Genomic DNA, 13,594 nt, shown 5'->3' with positions numbered 1-13,594 from the left:
GTTTGCTGCGCTCCCCTGCATGACCCCTGGTGCTTTGCTCTCCTGCACAGCTGGCAGAACACAGACCCCTCAGCAGGGCCTGGCTGCCAAAACCCTTTGTGGGCTGCCTGATATCAAGGGCAGGATATTTATCCTACCTATCAGGAATGGATAAATGAAGACCAATCTCCACAGCCCAGTGCTGTGTGTAGGTCAGGGTCTTGCTGAGGTAACTACATAGCAAGGGCAAGTGCAGAGGCAGGTACGTGGCCTCGGTTTGCTTAGTCCTGGGGTCAAATGAAGTTACTTATGAAAGCTCCTGCGTGGCCTTTTGCATTCGTCCCCTCTGTATCTGCCCTCCCAGTGGGCAGACACAGCTCCTTTTAAGATTCAGGCTGCGTGCTGGTGAGTACTCAGTGCCAGAGGACTTGCATTTCCAATGTGAAATGAAAATGCCTGAGTCACCATTTTATCAGGTGCCGAATAAGAACAAGTTTATTTTTTCATGTGTATAATTATATGTTTGGAAGGGGCTGGAGCAGCTCGCAGAAAGAGCAGGGGAGATGCTCGAGGGAGCTGTGCTGATGGAGAGGCCGGGGCGTGGGAAGAGCGCTGCTGGGGCCAGCAGGAACGGATGCTCCCCTCCAAATCTGCTCTGCCCGATTCTTTCCAATGTTTTTCCTCATATAGCAATAAACGTGGGTGCTTTGGGATGGATCAGAAGGACTGGGCAGGAAGAAAACAAAGGTTTTGTTTGGCTCAGAGGACTCTTTGGCAGTGGTAACACATTTCTCTAATTAAATCAGTCCCAACCTAGGCCAGGAATGAGCAAGGAGCAGCAAGAAGCAGCTGTCCCACTTGAAGCACATTAACATCCCCAGTTCCTAACCAGCCACGACTGGCAGGTCTAACACCTCATCCACAGCAATTGTTTCTTCTCAGCAAGGAGAGAGAGCGTGGAGGAGAAGGAAAGAAGGAAGGGCACTGCTGGTGTAACTCCTGCCATGAGGCTGTATCTGGGGGTTTGCCTTCAGCACTTCAGTGCCTGCCACACAGCACGGCCCCTCCATCAGGCAGCTGTCAATATGGGAAAATTAAGTTTACGCTTAATGAAAGGCCACAGCCAATAAGCAATCAGGCAGCGTGTTCTCCACCCCGTGATTAATGAGCCAGGGGATGTTTGTCTCCCGCAGCGCTGCCGACCGTGGCTCTCCCACCTCTGCACCTCGCGCTCTGAGTCACATCCCACAAGAGGAGAGGCACCGAGCCTTCAGCTGGGACTTCGTTGTGTCTCTGGATGGAGAACGTGTCAGGAGCAGTGATCACAACGTGAATGTTCCCAGGAGGGGTGCGTATCCCGCTGCTGGGGGCCATACGACCGGCTCCTCTGCACCTTTCCTGCCCCTTCCCTCCCCACAGCAGCAGCACCTGTGCACCTGTGCAGCCCCATGTTGACTCAGCTAAAATAACTGATTTGACTGAAAACTAACCTTAAGAAAAATGATTAAAAATAAAGAGAAAAGGTTAGTTTCCTGCTCTAGCTTGTCACCCAAGAGTAGCATTAGCAGAGGGAGGAAACAAGAGTACACACCCATACATCACAGGTGTTGGGAGCACAGTACCGTGCTCCCATGAGAACAGCCTCCAGGCCCGTCCAAAGACTGAACACATCCTACAAATCCCTAACCTGAACCAGGTTTCTCAGCCTCTCTGAAGAGAATGCTCAGGAGATTCATCTTTCTTTTTTAATTGATCACATTTCAGACAAAACAAAACAGAAATGCCACCTTGACACCGGTAAATGTCCCCTGCATGCACAGATCTCCTCAGGAGGGAGCAAGAGATTTGACTGATGAGTGTCGTAATCCTTTATGCGTGCCTGAAGAGTGCTTAACTATTACTCCTGCCATTTAAGAATCCATAGACTCCAATGGGATCTGGGTCTCTGAACTGCAAGATCACCCCCTTAGATGAAAGAACCTGTCTTACGTCGCATGGAATGGACTTGAGAAGGAAGCAGAAGGGAATAATCAGCTCCAGGCTTTCAACAAATGCCTGAAAGTTGAGAGGTAAGAGATGAAAGGAGATCAATAAACGTGTTACCACGTTAAACTTCCACGGGTAATATCTAGACATCACAGAAGCTGGCACCTTAAGGAGGAGACAGAGAAAACAGCAGAAAAAGAGAGAAATCTCCCAAACTGCTCTCAGATGGCCACTTCCAGTGGCAATCATGCTAATTGCACACACGGATTAGGCAAACAATTAGGAATGCATTTTTCAAAATCAAGCCTCATTTGTCTCACTTTTGCAAGAGTTTCCAATCAACAGTTCTTAATTTCAAATACAGAACAGTTTAGTCATCAAAAAGCAAGAGGACGAAGAATACCGGGAACACGCCAGGAAAACAATCTCTTCCCCATCTTCCCCACGCTTCTGTAACCAATTCCTTCGGAACATCTCACAGAACGTTTTCTATTGACACGAGCCGTAAAATGACTTGGGTTTAATGAGCTCCTCTCGTCTTAAAAAATCAGAGAGAAAAATGTAAATGCACAAAAGAATGTCTCGAGTAACTTTGAAGGGGCTGTTACCCACGTACAAACACAACTATCTGCCATCTGACACCCTGACTGCTACTGATATTCTTTATGGAAATTTAAAGTATTGTTTAAAAACGTAATTTCCCCTTTTATCATTAAAATCATGTTGTAATTCACCTAGCTGGAGCAAGGAAAACACAGCCAGCTTCCCTTCTCTGAATAAGCACGGTTCTGGCAAATGACTTAAGCACGGGTTTACAATGAACCAGCTGATGGAGGTCACAGCCCGCTTCACCCATGCACTCGCACACTGCTGCAGGTGATGCAGAAAGGATTAACAAGTCCCAACCCAAGCCCTGTTTTCTATGAAATCTACCTCCTGAAACACTTCTGTTAATATGTAGTGCCAGGAATGACTCTGCCTTCACGCAGAAAATATAACTGAGGACTTCAAAACAAGTGCTGTTGTGGATGCAGTGTCAGACACCTTCCCTGAGCAAGACATTTTTGGAGAGGACAAGACACCCACACAGCCATCGCTGCATGACCCCAGCCACGGGCTGGCCACCTTCTCACCATGCTCACGCTTAACCCCTGGAAAGCAACTGGCTGCATCCGTTCCTCTGAGCAGGCGGCCAATGTGCTCTCCCTGGTAAGCTGCATTCCTACTGAGCCTTAAATACTTGTCTGCGAGCAATTTATAATGCATGGGCCTTTAATGGGAGCTTAGTGAATGGTTGGGGTCTCAAATGAGTTTCCAAGCATGAATGAGGAATCGCATCCGTACTCTAAAATTCTCACACTGCGTTTTCTGCTAAATACTTAAAATCCAAAGACATTTCCCCAGTTCCAACGTCCAGACTCGGAGTACCATCAAACCACTTTGAAATCTGGAGTTTTGCAGAGGCCCGTACAGGTTGTGAGCTGGTCCCACAGCCGCCTTGCAGAGGGCATTACTGTCTGTGCTGCACAGACGGGACAGACAGAAGGAGGTGTGCTGCCACCGGGGGTGGTTACACGCGGACACCCACAGCCTAAACGTCAGGCTGAGCACATCTCCCTGCCTTCCCCGGAGATCTCACTGATACCATCAGGAGCTAAGCTGCAGCTCGTCTCACCATGCAGGAGATGTGGGCCACAGGAGCTCGGTTGTGCCCAGATGCTCTGGTTGCTCACCCTGGCTGTGGGGGAAGCCCAGGTTGGCTGCAGAGATCTGCACCGGGGAGGGCAGGAGAGGCAGCAGCTCCCTGTTACTCCTCTCCCATCAGCTGCTGCTCTGGGCCATGACAGCCCACCTTCACCACAGCTCGCCAGAAAGAAGCACAGAAGGAGGTTTCAGTTCATTTTTCCCCCTTTACCTCCACACTGCTCAAGCTACGGTTTGTGCACCCCGTTGTGCTCCTTCCATTGCAATGAACACTTACTAGAACTGGAAACGGTTCAAAGAAAGGCAGCAAGGACTCCTCAGACTGCAAGACAGACAGCTCAGGAGGGATGTGTCTCAGCTCCGTGAAATCTCAAGTGCCACAAGAAGAGAGAGGACAGGACCAGTTCTGCACCAGCTCGCTCAGTGCCTGGTCTCAGGGAGGCGTCGAACCAAGCCAGGAGGAGCCACGTGCAAAACGAGGGAAGGGAGGGCCGTCTGTGTGCGTCAGGTAGCAGAGCTGGGGAAACCCTTTCCACAGGACATTAGGATGTTAAAAATGTATGTGAACTCAAGGGGAGCCTGGTCAAGCACACAGAAGAGAAATCCACTGACAAGCTCTAAGTACACTGAACCATGACTGGCTCAGAAAACTTCCTAAGCTGAAAATAGCAGCTGGGAGAACATTTGGGGGACGTGCCCTGTTGCTGTTTTCTCACTTCTTTTTTTTTTCTGTTTAATGTGGATGAAGAAAGAACACTACTGGGGAAGATGGACACTTTATTCTGGCCCATTTTAATTGCTCTCATGTTTTTCTGTTAATTGATGCTGGCTCCATATAGTTTTTTTGCTGGCTTTTTTCAAAGAGACTCCTCCTTTTTTTTGCCAAATAATGCTTCCCAGCCTGTATCAAACCCAGTGACGATCCAGTACTATAACACAACAGTGCTGTGGATAAAGCAAAGCCGAAACAGGGAATAGGACATGCTTGCTCCTAGTCTCAAGGCTTAAAGAGAGATTACAGAAGTGCTACAACAGAAGACCGTCCCTTGGCAGCGAGTAGTGCAATGTGCTTATTTGGTAGCAAGCACATCCTTGCAGTGCTTAAACCCAGCAATGTTTTACCAGCCAAGTGAACGTTTCCATAAATAATAGAGGCACACTACCTTGCTCTCCTTCCCAGTTCTGTGCTGGTTTCCCCTTCCACAGCCTGGGAGCAGCAAAGCAGCGAAGGCTGGTGGCTGAAATTGGCACCAAGTTTAAATTGGCACCAGAGGTGGAGCTCAGCCGAGTGAGTAGGGGGGCAGGAGAGAAACAGAGGTGGCACCTCCAGGTGCAAGGGGGTTGTATGCAGCCTTCCCTCTTCTGGATGGGAGGCAGACAAGTGCCTGCCTTTCCAGCATGCTTCGAGCTTGGCATTTCTCTCTTTGTACTTCTATCATCAAACCCATGTTTCCTGGCCTTCTCCAGGAGGCTGGAGGATCCCTCCCTGGGGGCTTGTCAGCCAGTGTGCTAGACAGGGAAGCGTCAGCCCAAAGGACAATGGCTGTGCGTGCACAGAAGGGAGGCTCTCAGCATCCAGGAATGCCCAACAGGAACGAAATTAATTCACGGAAGCGTTTCACCAGAAAAGGACATGCTCCCACTTAACCGTACTTTTTAGTCACGCTTGACATGTCATCTGAAGGAATCCGATTGTTCTAACTCACCTTTCCTAACCTCAAACAAAGGGGAGAGAAAAAAAAAGAAAAAAAGAAAAAAAGAAAAAAAGAAGAAACCACCAACAAGCCAACCCTGAAAAATAAACAAGTCATGTCACCTCTTGGGTGAGGTGCTGTGAATGAGCTGCAGGGCAGTAACAGATCTCCCCGAAGATGCTGCAGGATGTGTGTCAGCCATTTACCAGGCTAGGTGGAGGAAGGGAAGGAGCAATTTCCCTTGCTGAGCAGCCTGCCAGCAGCTGAGAGACACGAATCCTGTCCCCAGAACTGCCTCTCGAGGTTAAGGGTAAGAACAGAAAGGATTCATCACACAAACGCCAGCAATTCTGAAACAGAGGAAGAAGCACACCGAGTTTGTCTTATCCATAAAAGATAAACCCCAGTCATCCGAGAGGAACGCCGGAGCCCAGCAGCAGGAAGTCGAGCCATGCCTGAATATTTATATACGAATTTGTCTGATCAGCCAACCAAATATTTACAAAGATTACACCCTGCTTACACAGAACAAAAATGCCAGGGGAAATCAGCCCTTCAAAAGCAGCGTGTAAGAGGGCCTCCAGCCCTAGCACCACACCGACTGCGATGCTGGGGAGCTGCCTATAACCTCAGGAAGCAGGTAAGGAAGCACAGTGTGCTGGGACATGGGGGGTGCCTCCAAAACCCCAGGGTCTGCACGTGGATTTCACCGCTGCAATTCTGCAGAGAGCCAGGTGCACTTAACCACGCTCCGGCTGCTACTGGATGTTGCTCCTAAAGGACGGTGGCCTGCACGCCCCTGGGAGAGACCAGAGAGTCCCTTCTGGTCCTTTTTCTTTTCCAGTTCAAAAGCTCTGTTTAAGCATGGCCAGCTCCACCCCACACCCCATAGGGCAGGCTGATGAGGCCTGTCCCTCCCTTCTTGCACACCTGGCGTCTCCCCAGCACACTCACTCACCCTGAAAATCCCTAGACTAAGGCAGAAAGTTGGGCACTTACCCACAAAGACAGCACAATATGCCCACAAAGAGCCAATTTTCCTGCTCCTGGACACTTCCTCTGTATCCTGCCCAACTGTCCCAGGCACACTTGCCTGGTCCCTGGCACACCGCAGAAGCCTGTTTGAGAAGGCAGTGTGGAAGACGGGCTAAAATCTGGGACCAAACTGATTGGATTTGCCATGATAGCAGCATGGGGCAGGGGATTTTCTTGTTCTTTCTCCAGGAGCACGAGCAATCTCAGCAAGAGGGGACCAGGCGTGCCACCTGGGGATAGGGCCTTAGCTCAGACTACTGACCTGGAACAAACGGGATGCCCCAGCTGCTCCCATGCACAGCTGTGACTTAAAGAGACTTGCTGGGAAAGTACTGGGGCACATAAAAAGAACCGAGAGCAGTAACTGCCCAGCTCAGCTCTGATGGAGCTGAGCCACTTCTCCTCACCGTGCTTGCTGCTGCCCGCCGTCTCCTCGGTGTACGAGGATGGAGCAGCGCAATCACGGTGCCACGCATGAGTGAGCTTTCAAGTGACCAAAGGGTTGTGAATGCACATTAAAGCAGGAAGGGGACTCTAATAAGGGAACAATTAATTATTGCATGGGTTGCAGAATGGAATTTTTCCCTCTTATCTGAAACAAACAAAGCTTTGAGGGAATAAATACAACTCCAGAGATAATCCCCAGCTTGGATCCTGGAAGCATTCAGTGCCGAAGCTGGGAAACAAAACAATGCTAATGACTCACGCTGGGCCCGTGGGTGGCTCATCACTAAATTAGCAGCAGCTTCCATGCTCCCAGCTGAGCCTGGCTTTGCTGCCTCGCTGTCACAGATCTCCAGGACCGCAATTGAGCACATGCAAATGGGCCCGGCAGCCAATCGCAGCCACAATACTCGAAAGGCACAACCGTGCCATTTAGAAAAATGCTTCGCCGTACAAAACATGATTACCTCCTTCCATGCCGTTTCAGGCTAAGGGAAGAAATGCTATTTTTATTATTAAATGTTACGCATCTTTTTTCCTCCGAGGGGCAGAATCTATTTAGAGGCCTTTTAGGCAAACATCTCTTCATACAATTGAAAGCCCTGTGTACTACCATCTCATAAGCAATCTCATTTCGCTCTCAAAGCCTGCTGAACTGTTGATGATATCTCTACCACCTGGCTGTAAACGTATACGACAAGCAGCAGTTTGGCCAGTAAAAAAGGAATAGTTTCCTTCTGGTAAGCAACAGCAGGGGCTGGGTGAGAAGTGAACTGATTTGGGAACAAAATAAGTAAATGAGCAGCAGGTCGTTCTCACAAACAAAGCCACGGGATTTGTTTTTTTAGTGAACAGTGCTTTGCAACTAGTTGTGAATACCTCCAGGGAAAGGAAAGGAAAGGAAAGGAAAGGAAAGGAAAGGAAAGGAAAGGAAAGGAAAGGAAAGGAAAGGAAAGGAAAGGAAAGGAAAGGAAAGGAAAGGAAAGGAAAGGAAAGGAAAGGAAAGGAAAGGAAAGGAAAGGAAAGGAAAGGAAAGGAAAGGAAAGGAAAGGAAAAAGGAAAGGAAAGGAAAGGAAAGGAAAGGAAAGGAAAGGAAAGGAAAGGAAAGGAAAGGAAAGGAAAGGAAAGGAAAGGAAAGGAAAGGAAAGGAAAGGAAAGGAAAGGAAAGGAAAACAGGAAAGACAAGCCTACCATCAGTGATATCAAATTAGTTGGATAAACAGGAAGAAATTTAGGGGATGATGCTTGTTAGAAAAGGTTGAAAGCCACTCACCTAAAGCAATGACTCTGCTAAGCACAAGATTATCTTAAAATGGGAGTAGGTGCATGCGTAGAGTTAAGAGTGCACTTAAACAGTTCGCTGAACTGAGACCCAGGTCTGGAAAAACTCCTTGGTCTTGGAGTGGACGTGACCTAAGGATCTTCACACAGCTCTTACGTTGAAAGCTTTTGCTCTGAAAGTCAGCTGTTTTAAGCATCTGCTTATGAGCGTGGATTATTTTGTTACTTTCACATTGGAAAAACAGTAACACAAGACAGAATTTGTGTACACAGTTATTCAGGAAAACCAGTGGAAAAGTAGAAAAAATCTTTCTCAAACTTTTTGGTTAGCATTTCCCACACAGACTTAGAGTTTGTAGTGTGTTACAATTGCCCATAGTGTTTAAACTCAAATTCTTCCTCTGCCTTAGTTTAGTTTGGGAGGTGAAAAAGAGTTAAACTTCCCTCCTTTGCAAAACCGTGTAAAACTCTCAATGACAAGTGCCACAAAGCAGCCTACCTTCACTTCAGAGAATTGCCTCTCACCCTGATTCCAGCTTCCTAAGAAAACTCAGATGACGCTTACTTTGCCTGAAGCTGTTCGTTCACCAAAAGAAAGCATTTAACAAATATTCAGTGTCAGTGGTGCTCTGGTAGGACCCAGAGAAGTTTCAGACCCAGAAGAGTCGCTGAAGGCTCTTGACTCCCAGCTCTGGAGTCCAGCCACCTGGCCGCCAGCCACACACCTCACACCCAGGAAGCCTCCAGCCCCACCTTTGCCTTTGAAGATTTCTGAAAAATGTTATCGCAAAGTGAAATGTAAAGCCCCGCGTGAAACTAAAGACTTTCCTTCACATAGCTACACTTACCTGGCTATGAACGCTTAGAAAAAGTTAGACGTATAATCTTTAAAATCATTGCAAACTGTATCTCTGAACTTCTGTATGCCAAGCAATTTCACCAAGTAAGAACTCTACCAAAGCCATCGTTTGTAGCTCAGACAGGCCAGAGGTACCCCAGCACCACAGCTTCCAGGAGAGATACTCAGCATATGTCTACATGGGAAGGTTACTTCAGAATAAAGGAAAGCGGGGATTTAAAATGCTATAGCTATTCTTGAATAATACCCTAGAGGAGTGCTCCTATTACAAAATAAAAAAGAATTTTCATAGTTTTGCTTAATTCATCTCCCGGATGAATTAAACTAAATCAGACAAAGGTATTATTCCAGCTAGCACATGAGTGTCAACAATAGGAATTACCCTGCAACAGCACATGCACTTCATTTCCACCGGTCAGTAAGCATTTAACTTTACAAAGACACACAACGGGATGGGGGAGCCTGAGCAGAATGCACACAGGGACACTGACACACTTTGAACAGCGGCAGGTAAGGGAGCTGTGGCAGGAATGGAAAGATGCCGATGATCCCCAGTGCAACAGCATCACTTTCCAGAACTGGTGTACATAAGTAAAGCCTACACACACACACACAGATCACTTCACAAGCCCAACAAGGAACGCCAAGCAAAACAAGGCCCGTCAGTTTTGCTTGTAAACCCAACGTTAATCCTGAACATGCAATTTTACATCCTACGTGTGTGAGTCCTTTTGCATCTGCAAGTGCAGGCACATTATGGCAGTGCCCCAGATAGTCTCAGGACAAATGCAGAGATGTGTATGGGGAGTAACAGACAGGCTAATAGCAGAGCCACAAGCTGACCTTGCCTACCTAGACAGAATGCTCATTGCTACTGCCCCAAATATCAGGCTTAGTGTTGTGATGCATGGAGAAATATAAAGACGCTCTGTGCCAGATAGCATTTTAATCTGCCATAAAGCCAGCATCAATCAGCATATTTCCAGGAGCATCTCCAAATTTTACCAGTGTTAGAGTCCCAGTGAGGCCAAGTTCAGGGGTTACTTTCAATATGATCTTAATTTCTACTGGAGGCATCGATTTGCAGAATGGGGATTTAAACCGAGAGGTACTTTTTACCCAGAGGTTTGAAAATAGATCGGTCTCTGAACACAGCCAGGCCTCTAGTGCTGAAAACAAAGCTGAAAATGTTGCTGCTAGGTGCTTTCATTCCAGTTGATGAGACAACATGAGAAATATCTGTGGTTTTAGCAATAATGCACCCAGAGGGGAGTCTGTAGAGGAGCCTAGGGCAGAACAGGCAAAAGACAGAACCCCTTGAACAGCTAAACACTAGGTCTTACAGACGAGGGCTGAAATACTCACCAGGAGAAGTTTTCATGCTCCTACTAGTGTAATTAGTACTTTTTTTTTTTTTTTTTTTACATCAAGTCCCTGCAAACCAGGTACTGGTCATCTGCAATGTTTTTTCGTAACTACAGTCACAGTTATATCTCTGACTTAGTGGCTATCGGATGTTTATCTCAAGCCTAGCATTGTAGCAATCTATTTCATTATGTTGACTTAGAAGCTAAAAGCAAAAGTGATTCTGGCAAACTGCACATCCCAAGCAAATGGGGAAATTTATTAGCAGAGAAAATAAATTAGCCAAGAAATAAAGATTTAACAAAATTAATTATGATATCATCCAGAAGGGAAATAACTCTGCACGTGCAATACAATCAGTCAGCTCACGAGTTGTGAAAGTGAGATAACAAGTGATGTGCATGGAAGATGAGACAGGACATCACTGTGCCAAAATACTTGCAAAGAAATCCACAAGGGATTAGAAATAAATCTCTTGTTCCGTACTGCTATGAATTACTTGCACTGCTGTGGTACCTTAGGGACCCATTAAGCCACATTTTGCAAGGTGCTGCTCCAACAACCAGAGAAGTCTGCCCCTGCACAGGCTGAGACGGGTGGCAGCAGACCTCAGAAGTGAAGCATAAGAAAACAGCAGGCTAGAGACAGCTACGAGTGGAGGTGGGGTGTCTCAGCAGAGTGCTAACAAAAATCTTGCTAAAATTTTTGCTAGCATCACAACAGAGCTGCACAGCACTCTACAACCACCTTCAGTGTTTCGCTGTTTTTCTTTGAAGTATTATGCCTTAGTTGCTGTCACTCAGGAGTGGTCGAGGGCTCTGAGTCAGCACCACACACAAGTATGAATCTGACTTTAAGCACGCGTTTATATCCTTATGACTTGTTTTCATGAAAGAAAATGAAGGTAGGAGGAGGCTGAAGGTCTTGATCAATCTCTTGGGTAACCTGAGTACACAAAAGGCCGAATAGCCAGGTGGTTGTGCCAAACTATCAGTACAACTCCCCAGACAAGATGATCAAGGGCATGGAAGTAGCTCACAGCGCTTCACACCGTTGCTGTTGTAGTCTGTGATTCTGTGGTCCTTCCTCTCCTGTAATTTATCATTCTTATGGTGGTTTACATCTCTGACGGGCGTAGTCCCACTAGGCACAATGCCACATGTTCAAGGGCTGTTGCAGGCGCATGTACCTATTTCCTGAGGCATGCTGACTTTTCGAAGCAGTAGCAAGGAGCTCTCTCCTCCAGCAGGCCCAGACAGTGACCTCCTCATAGGCAGCAGCTTTCTTTTTTTTTTTTCCCCCCAAATTTTCATATTTTTAAAAAATTCAAGTCCAACCCCAATGGAAAGGCAACAAATGCAGCCATGAAGATGAAACATATTTGAGCAGCCTGATTCAAAGCAATGCGCCACAGCTGGAGTGGTTTCTTGGTGGCCTTGTGGTGGTTCGGGCCCAGTACCTGGAGAACAGGGCCAGCTGGACATAATGACAGGAGAGCGTTCCCGTGGGGTTTTATAGGCCTCTTTGTAGCACAGCATCATGAAACACAGACTATACGCTGTCCAGTATCACTCTTTGCAGAAGAAATGAGGAAAGATTCGGTCACTACATATCCATCGATCATGACTTAGCACGGCATCCATCAGAAAAGCCAAACCAGCGCAAGAGGGTAACTACCAGGGCACTACAACCAGCTCCTGGTGCACTGAAGTCAGAGGCTGCCACAGATGCTCCTTAGCAAGGCCTGAAGGAAGCCAGGCCGCCTCAGCAGCAGCTCCCCAAACACTGCCCGTCTCTTCCCTGAGTAACAGCGAGTGCTTACGCGGGAGGTGTGGAAAATTCTCTCTCACGAGGCTGACATCTCTCACAAGGAAACAACATCAGCATTACAAAATGATACTATAAAGACATCCTTGCAAGCATCCGGTGCCCAAAGATTGCAATGGTCAGGGTTCAATAGGCAGATCCAGCAGAAAGCCAACTAGGCACTGAAACCCAGTCAAGCTCAAAGCAGCAGGCTGAGCTTTATAACTTCTACAAATCTTGAATAATAACAACAACACGGAGTTTCTTTCCATTACTGTTTACCCAGTGTTGTAGAAAGGGAAAGGCAGACTCTTGAAACATGCACAGCACAAAGGAAGCTGCAGAGACACCACTTATAGGACTTCTGTAAGATCACCCTAAAACTCAGGAGCGGTACCATACCAACCCAAGGCGCTCATATACTTCATCCCCTCTTCAAACGCCACTTTACTACAACTCGGGATCAAGCACATCTTCCAGCCCTTCACCCCACTGAGCGCCACATCCTCATACAGCCTCCAGCCATGCTCCTTCCCCAGCAGGCTGGGAGCCTCCCACCCCCCATCGGAAGCAGCCAGGGGGTTCCCTTTGCTCCTCAGGGCATCCCCACTCTAGAAGATGTTCAACACCCTCCAAGCAAACACTGGTACTGCAAACAAAGGGGATGGGGAGCTCTCACAGCGCGCCCAGCCCCACACCTGAGTCTTGTGGGGCTGGGAGCACCCTGGGGAAGCTCAGCCCTAAGCTGACCAGGGGTTAACGCTTAGGGTGGGGGTCCCAGATGGGGTGGGGGACACACACATGAGGGACTGCTCATGAGGAGAGGGCTCTGTGGGGAGGAACGAGACCCGAGAGGGGGCTGCCGGTGGGATGGGAGACTCAGGTCAGGAGGGGAAGGTGGGGAAGGCACCGGGCCGAAGCTTTGGGGTCAGCACCACGGACAGAGCCCGGGCACCTGTGGGAGAAGGAGGAGGAGGAGGAGGAGGAGGAGGAAAGGGAGGAGGAGGAAGGGGATGAGGAGGGCGAGGAAACGGGGCCAGCCCAGGCCGAGCGGCGCCCGGGCTGGGAGCCGAGGGCGGCGGGGACAAGGACGCGCGCTCCCCACCTGGGCTGTTGCTGGATCTCAGGCGCCTTCCACAGAGACACTGCAGCATATGCGAGCCTTTCTCCAGGAGAAGCCCGAGAATCCTCATGGATTTCACTTTGTGGCGCCCTCCCGCTGCTCGGAAAAGGGACCGGCCCCGGAGCGGCCGGCACTCAGCGGCGAGGCGCCGGGAGCCCCCCTCGGCCCCAAACTTCCCGGCCCATCGCCGCGGCCGGGGACCGGGGGAGGATGAAGAGGGGGATGAAGAAGGGGGAGAAGGGGGGTTGGGGGCCCGCCGCCACTTCTCGGGACTTCTCCGCCGGGGAAGGGCAGGCTGCGCCGGGAAGGGGGTCGGGC

At 48.7% G+C, this 13,594-nt stretch overlaps 1 protein-coding gene across 1 annotated transcript in view; it reads right to left on the bottom strand.

The window, feature by feature from the left end:
- FGF12 (fibroblast growth factor 12) overlaps positions 1 to 13,313 on the bottom strand; it is a gene marked incomplete at both ends in the record, with an annotated part of 129,746 nt that extends 116,433 nt beyond the window's left edge. The window contains one exon of the mRNA XM_084292226.1: positions 13,259 to 13,313. Within this exon, the coding sequence (XP_084148352.1) occupies positions 13,259 to 13,307 (49 nt within the window). The remainder of the gene's footprint in view (positions 1 to 13,258) is intronic.
- Between the last annotated feature and the right edge of the window lie 281 nt (positions 13,314 to 13,594).

Source organism: Netta rufina (genome assembly GCF_964035555.1).
Source record: "Netta rufina genome assembly, chromosome: 9".
Taxonomy (NCBI): Eukaryota; Metazoa; Chordata; class Aves; order Anseriformes; family Anatidae; genus Netta; species Netta rufina.
This window is presented reverse-complemented; position numbering and strand designations above follow the sequence as displayed.